Raw genomic sequence first — 7,192 nt, forward strand, 5'->3', positions numbered from 1 at the left:
TGCAATATACTGCTGTCAATAATGCTTGAAGCATATCGGTCAATTCAAAACATTAATTTCTAGTAGATTTATTAGGTGAATTATCAATCCATTAGGAATTTTGAGTTGATTTCTCAATTCTATCCATGCTAAACAAGGATTATATATATATATATTGCACGAGTGATGCATCAATATTAAAAGTCATTGGTGGACTTCCATTCCCCTCTCACACATGGGTCGACGCCATCGAGTGATACTTTTATAGATTGCCTTAAGTAGATTAAATAAAAAATGTGTGTGGGTAAAGAAAATCCGTAAACGGGATCACCATTAAGTACATCAGTATCGGTTATACAACATAACATCGATTAACATGTAAAAAAGAAAAAGAAAAGAGTCTCGACTGCATCAATCTCTCATATAACATAATGCAAATAAAGATGCAGAAACAAAAAAAGAAAAGCGGAGTGTTACTTGACATTAATGTTCACCCCCTCGTCATCATTAAAAAACACATTCTTTAGCTCGCTCTCGATATCCACACTGTTATAATCTGAATGAGGGCCCTTTGAAGTCTGACTGGGGGTAATTCTTTTCATGAAAACCTCAATTCGACGCTGCACTGCTCAACCCCACTTTAAGACGTCTCGAAGGAGGCCTTCCTCGATGAAGCTTCTCTGTTTCTTTTTTAACTTAGCGTCAAGTACCTGGTTGCAATCCTCCTAAACGCGATCCTAAAGGATGGTCTTGAACTCAATCGAGTTCCTAAAATTCTCGATTGCTCTCTGCTTAACCCTGACGACTTTGACTTCCTTCTCAGATCTCAAATTCTGGATCTCTTCATCTGGGGTTGACGCCTTCAGCCATAGAAACTTTAAACTCTTGTTACTTTGACCAAGATCGGCTCGTGTCTCCACTAATGCCTCATGAGTGCTCTTTAGATTCTGACGCTGCAACGAGAAGGAAGTTGGCATCGTAGATAGATTTGTCCTGAACTTTTCCAGTTGAGGTTCCAAGCCTGCTTTTCTCTAGCTCCAAAATCATGTTGGGGCCTGAATTTGGCCTAGAGATACTTGTTCTTGATGAACTCGAAGTTTCAGTTTCTCAAAGCAAGGTCATTGCCTACCTGGAGTTCCATTATTTTATCGATCTAAAAAAATGGTTTGATGCAAAGAAAAATGAAAGAATTATGCAATAATAAAAGATTAAAAAACTCACAAAATCCTCAACATCCCAGAGCCTGATGCATGCATGAGCCAACATGTTCTCTAGGATATGAATCTTTAGAAGACCGGGCAAAGGATTACTTGCATTTTTGCTCCTCTTACACTACTTTTGAGGAAGTATCTCACAATCACTGCTCGGTAGGAACTGCTTCAGGGGTGCTGCAGGAGTTGACTCCGGGTGTTTCTTCTTAGATTTCATATTCACTACAAAAGATCACTTAGGATGGATGGAGATTCCACCTTCAATAAGTATTTTTCACTCACAAAGTCGTAGGTGTATTGCACCTTGAACTGATAACTATTGAAATCATCGTGTAATCATAAGGAGTTCCTTTGAAGCGATGTCCTGTATGACCTGAATACAATGAAAAATGTGTAAGGTCTGCTACACCAACGCCATGTAGTGTCAAATAAGCTAGGATTCTGACAGTATGGACGGATGTGGACAATGCAGTTAGTCCATGAAACTAATATTAGAATAAGATCTTAGAAAAAAAGTATACTCAACAGGTAAATTAATGAAATTAATAGATATAATGGTTCATAGAAAAATAAATATTTTATGCAAAGGCTAAGGATATTGATAATTTAGGTTTTAAACTTTAGTATTTAGATAGAAGTCACTCTAGAAATGGTGTAGGTGTAATTACGGATAAGAGTTTGAAAGATAATGTTGATAAAATTATTAGAATTAGAGATAAAATTATAGCCCTAAAGTTTGTTGTTTATAATAAATTTTTTAATGTTATAAGTGCTTATGAGCCCCAAATAGTTTTAGTTATATGTTCAAAAGAAAAAATTTAGAATGTCCTATAAGAATTAATCCAAATGATATCTCCTGAAGAAAGATTTTTTTTTTTTAGGAGATTTAAATGAACCTGTTGATAGTGGTAGAAGATTTTAGAAATACTCATGGTCACTACGATTTTGGAGTGATTAATGAAGAGAACCATATTAAATTTTGCTTTAGCTTATGATTTTGTTATAGTTAATATTTTATTTAAGAAAAGAGATGAACATATTATTACTTATAAAAATGGATCTAATAAAATAAAAATTGATTATTTTCTTATGAGAAAAAGAGACCGTGAGAATGTAAAAATTGTAAGGTCATTCAAAGTGAAAATTTAAGTACTCAATATTGATTATTAGTTCTCAATTTTAGAATGAGTTGTAAAATAAAAATGCAATGACTTGATCATATAATTAGTTGGGGCACTTAAAAGACAAATACAATTATTCTTATGAGTAAACTTTAAGTTTTCAAGATTTAAGATGTTTATGAAGAAGCTAATTCAATTTGGGATAAATGACAAAAACTCTTAAATAAGTGACAAAAGATTTACTTGAAGAATCAAAAAGAAAAATTTTTATAAATAAAAGCAGTTGGTGGTAGAATAATAATGTGAAGAAAAGGTAAAATATAAGAAGTTATGTTATAAAAATTAGTTTAAATGTAAAAACTTTGAGAAATAGGAAAAATATAAGGTGAGCTGTAGTCTATGATGATAATTTGTGTTATTAAGAATTCTATTTTTAGTGATCTTTCTAAAGAAAATGAAAAATTAATGCATAAATTAGTCAAATAAAGAGAAAAGCAAATTAAAGATTTAATTCAAGTAAAATATATTAAATATTAAAATAAAAAATTAAAAATTTTTAGCAAAAGATATTCAACATAGGTGCGCGAGCTATTTCGATAAATTTTTCTATGAAGTTTTTGAAAATACGATCAACCTTATTGATCTTACTTTCGGTAATAATAATAATATATATATATATATATATTTTTTATCGTCGCATTGATAGAATGTAAGTTAAGGAGGCTTTAAAGAAAACAAGTGTGGAAAATCTGTAGGAGCTGATGATATCCTAATTGAAGTGTGAAAATATTTATGAGACTTGATAATATCTTGGCTTACTAAACTCTTTAATGTTATTTTAAAAATTAAAAAGATGTGTGAGGAGTGTAGAAAAAGTATTTTAGTCCCCATTTTTAAGAATAAAGAGTATGTATGAGAACATACAAATTATAGAGGAATTAATTTAATGTTTCACACTTTAGAATTATAGAAGAGAGTAATTGAACATATGTTAAGACGTGATACAATGATTTCTCATAACCGGTTTGGATTTATGCCTGACATGTCAATTATCAAAGTTATACATTTATTGAGAGGTTTGATGAAGAAGTACATAGAGAGTAAGGAGGACCTACGTATCATTTTAATTGATTTAGAAAAATCTTACGATAATGTTCCAAGAGAAGTTCTTTGGAGAGTTCTAGAAAAGAAGGGTATTGATTTGACTTATATTCAAGTCATCAAAGATATATATACTAGAGTGGTTATTTGTTTTCAAATAAAATGATGATTGAGAAAGTATTGTTTTATTTCAGTTGGATTACTCTAGGGATCAACTATAAGGGATCAACTTTAAGCCCATATCCTTTTGCTTTTGTTATGGATGCTCTTATTGGTCATTTACAGGAGAATGTGCATTGGTGTTTGCTTTTCGTTGATAATATTCTTCTTGTGGATGAGACTATGGAAAAAAAGTTCAAGAAAAAAAAACTTGAGTTATGAAGGTCTAAATTGGAGTCTAAAGGCCTTCGTTTGAGTAGATCTAACACTAAATATTGGAAATGTAACTTTAGTAATGGTAGTTATAGTGGCAGAGTTATAAGTGTGTGATCAAATCATTAAAAGGTGTGAACGCTTTTGATATCTCAGGTCAGCTCATATGAGGATGTTAATGGTAACTCAAATTGGTTGAAGTAGAGGAATGCATCAAGTCTATTGCATGTAGAAAAGTACTGCTTAGACTTAAAAGGAAATTTTTATAAGTGGGCGGTGAGACCTCCAATGCTTTATGGCGCATATTGTTGGTCTTTAAAAGAGAAGCATAAAATAAGTGTTGAAAATGCTTAGGTGGATGAGTGGCTTGACACTTAGAGACAAAATGTGGAATGAATCTATCCGTACAAATGTTGGTGTTGCTCCAGTGGCAGACATGATTAGAGAGAGTTGTCTTAAATGGTTTGTTCACATTAAATACCGACTATCTGATGATCTAGTTAAGAGATTATATGCTTTAGATTCGACTTATGTCTAGAAAGTTAGAAGTAGACATAAAAATACATGTGCACATTATATAAAAATGATCTTAATTTATTAGAATTACATGAAGTATGACACTTAATAAGATACAATGGAGAAAAAAAATTCATTTAGTTGAACCTACTTAGTGGGATAAAGACTTATGGATATGCAAAAATAATGAATTTATAAGATCTTGGCTGTTATCTATTTTTTGGAATTTGTGTCATAAAGTTCAAACATGAATTTCTAACATTTAATGCTTCAATGGATAATTTTGAAATTTAATATATTTTAAATAATTTTATATTATTATTTTTTAAACAAGCCGACTGATGAGCTAACAAGTCGAGTGGGTGCTGGCTTTAACATGACATGTTAGCTCATCCAACTCAGTTCACGAGCCATTTGTCGAATCAAGCTCGAGCTGGCTCACGAGTCGGCTTGACTCACTTACACCCCAAATCCCCTGCCTCCCACAATATAGACCCACATCAGAAGATTAGGAGATTAACTCCACCCATTGCTCTTTAAAATGAGCTCAACCATAATCAATATCGAGTTGCGCAAAGTCATGGGCGGTGGCCTTGTGCTCGTACCTATTGACGACTCATTTTCAAGCGAACGAGCTAAATTGAGTTAATTAGAACTCAATTTGAGCTGAACACAAATTTTACAGTCTCACATTTGATAGAACTCGAGCCAAACACAAAGAGATATTAGGCTCGATCAAATTCAAATTCAGCACTTTTACAACTCTAGTCATTCTCTCATCTAATTTGGGCCCTAATTTAACATTTTAGATATTACCTCTTTAAAGTTTAAGCCACGTCAAAACTTTAAATTTTGAATATATATATATATATAGATTCCCACGGTCGCGCCTGCCGCAAATGACCGCGCAGTCGGCTCCAGATTTGACACGTGATTCGCGGATATGCCCTATTTTTAGAAACCACACAACCCGGCCCGGCCCGACAAAACCCATCTAAAGCTGATGCAAAATGCTTTACAATTCCCGCATCAGGTCCGCCATCCAATCCGTCTAATCTAATGTTCTAAATCAATCGGGACCGTCCAAAAAAATTGCACGCAAAACATTCGTTTTTTATTTGGAGAAGATCCGTTATCTCTACCCACCTATAATACTAACAACTCTCTTTCTGGAACCTGCAGCTTCTTCAAATCAAATCTAACCCGTCTTCCTCTTCTTCTCCTCCTTCCATCCTCGTTCCCTACTGTAATTTTTGTGAATGGTGGGCGACTCATTGATCTCTCACTCCTTTTCTTCGTCGAAGAAGAGGGAATCCTCAACGGCCGCCCCTTTCGCTTCCTGCATGCAAGGCTGGCACCGTCGCTGCATAGGCCTCGACCCTTAGATCTGATTCATCACCATTACCTTCCAGATCTGAAACCATTCTGATGTCTTTTCAGCGCCAGCAGAAGATGGGGCCGATGAGACCGGGAATGTATAAGAAGAAGCTGATGCAGGGGAGGAAGGGTGGAGGAATGGGGGAGATGGATCGGTTTCTGATCACGGTGACTGTACCGGGTAGTGCTGGGGCGATTCGGTTCGTGGTGAGGGAGAAGGAGCTTGTTGAAGTGGTTATTGGTACGGTGCTCAAGTCATATGCGCGAGAGGGTCGGCTGCCTGTGCTTGGATCTGATTTAAATGACTTCCTCCTTTACAGCGCGCATGACGGCTCTGAGGGTAATGTTTTATTATGTAGTTTTTTTCTCTTGATTAATAGATTTAAGTAGAAAAGCAAGCGTCCACTGCTATTTCGTTTAAATTCATTACCAGAAGCTGGATAACTTAAGCCATTGATCCAATACGATGAATATGAGGATAATAGAATAAGTTTATGATTTTCAGATCATTTGGTGTCATTTTTGGGCTTTTCTGGATTGCTTAGGGTTTTCCGAAATTAAATGATTTGATTCGGACTGAGAAAATTTTTGGACATTGATATCCTAGATAAGGTTTCTCTTAATATTCAGATTAATTTCATAAACTTAATTTAATTTAGATTTGATGAAAATTTTATGCATCCAGATTCATTTTACCGAAAGCTCTGCTCAAATCTGGAGAGAAATTAATCAATTCTGATTACTGAATTAAACATCGTTTTTATCATTTCATTTCTATGCATCTGATACTCCCAGTAAATGAAGATAAATCACTATATGTTGCAGCTTTGTGTCCGTGGGAGACTATCGGTTGCAGCGGGAGTAGGAACTTCTTACTGTGCAAAAAACAGGGTTTGGCTACTGCTGAAAGGTCGGATACGCTTCTGACTTCGAGGCACATTGAAAAGAAAGGAAAGGGTGGGTGGAAGGCTTGGCTCAATAAGTCTCTTAGTTTCAGAATCTCTCCCCGCTGAGCGGTAGTGTATTTTATGGCAATGCTTTGCTTGGTCTGTTCCTCTTTGTTTCTTAGATGCGAGGATGACTTTAAGTTGTCTTTCATTGAAACTCTCTGGGATCCAAGTTTTGTAATTTGTGTTTGAAGGTATCATTTTGCATTGAGATTTAGTAATATGGTGTCATTCTTGAAGGATTAATGATCTATGATTTATCATTAGCAAGTGGTGATGATTGTCATCTTGATATTTGCATTTTTAAAGCATAAACCATGTTCTTTACAGTTTGCATAATGTAGAGATTGATGAGTTGGTAAAGATTTTTAATCATGCATTGGTTTTAGTTGAAGTGTTTTAAAATGTTTGAGAAATAAAAAGCATAAAACTAACTTCTTGATAGTGAGGGAATGAGGCAACTACAGGGATGGTGGAGCTGTTTCGTAAGTAAATTTTATTGAAGTGAGATTTAGATTTTGGTTGATTTGTTGGCATATGTTATGTTGAGTCTTGTTAAGTTTGTTTT

At 34.5% G+C, this 7,192-nt stretch overlaps 1 protein-coding gene across 1 annotated transcript; it reads left to right on the forward strand.

Moving 5' to 3' along the window:
* Positions 1-5,540: 5,540 nt before the first annotated feature.
* On the forward strand, positions 5,541-6,863 carry LOC110021901. Its single transcript, XM_020720609.1, has 2 exons — positions 5,541-6,017; positions 6,503-6,863. The coding sequence occupies exons 1-2, from the start codon at positions 5,729-5,731 to the stop codon at positions 6,688-6,690; spliced, it is 477 nt and encodes a 158-aa protein (XP_020576268.1). The 5' UTR covers positions 5,541-5,728; the 3' UTR covers positions 6,691-6,863.
* The last annotated feature ends 329 nt before the right edge of the window (positions 6,864-7,192 follow it).

The sequence above is a fragment of the Phalaenopsis equestris genome, unplaced genomic scaffold (genome assembly GCF_001263595.1).
Source record: "Phalaenopsis equestris unplaced genomic scaffold, ASM126359v1 Scaffold000151, whole genome shotgun sequence".
Taxonomy (NCBI): Eukaryota; Viridiplantae; Streptophyta; class Magnoliopsida; order Asparagales; family Orchidaceae; genus Phalaenopsis; species Phalaenopsis equestris.

What these genes read in the sequence shown, in the direction of transcription:
- LOC110021901 (XM_020720609.1), top strand. Translation starts at nt 5,729, where the DNA reads ATGTCTTTTCAGCGCCAGCAGAAGATGGGGCCGATGAGACCGGGAATG. An exon ending in CGCGCATGACGGCTCTGAGG is followed by an intron (nt 6,018 to 6,502) that starts GTAATGTTTTAT and finishes TATATGTTGCAG; the next exon opens with CTTTGTGTCCGTGGGAGACT.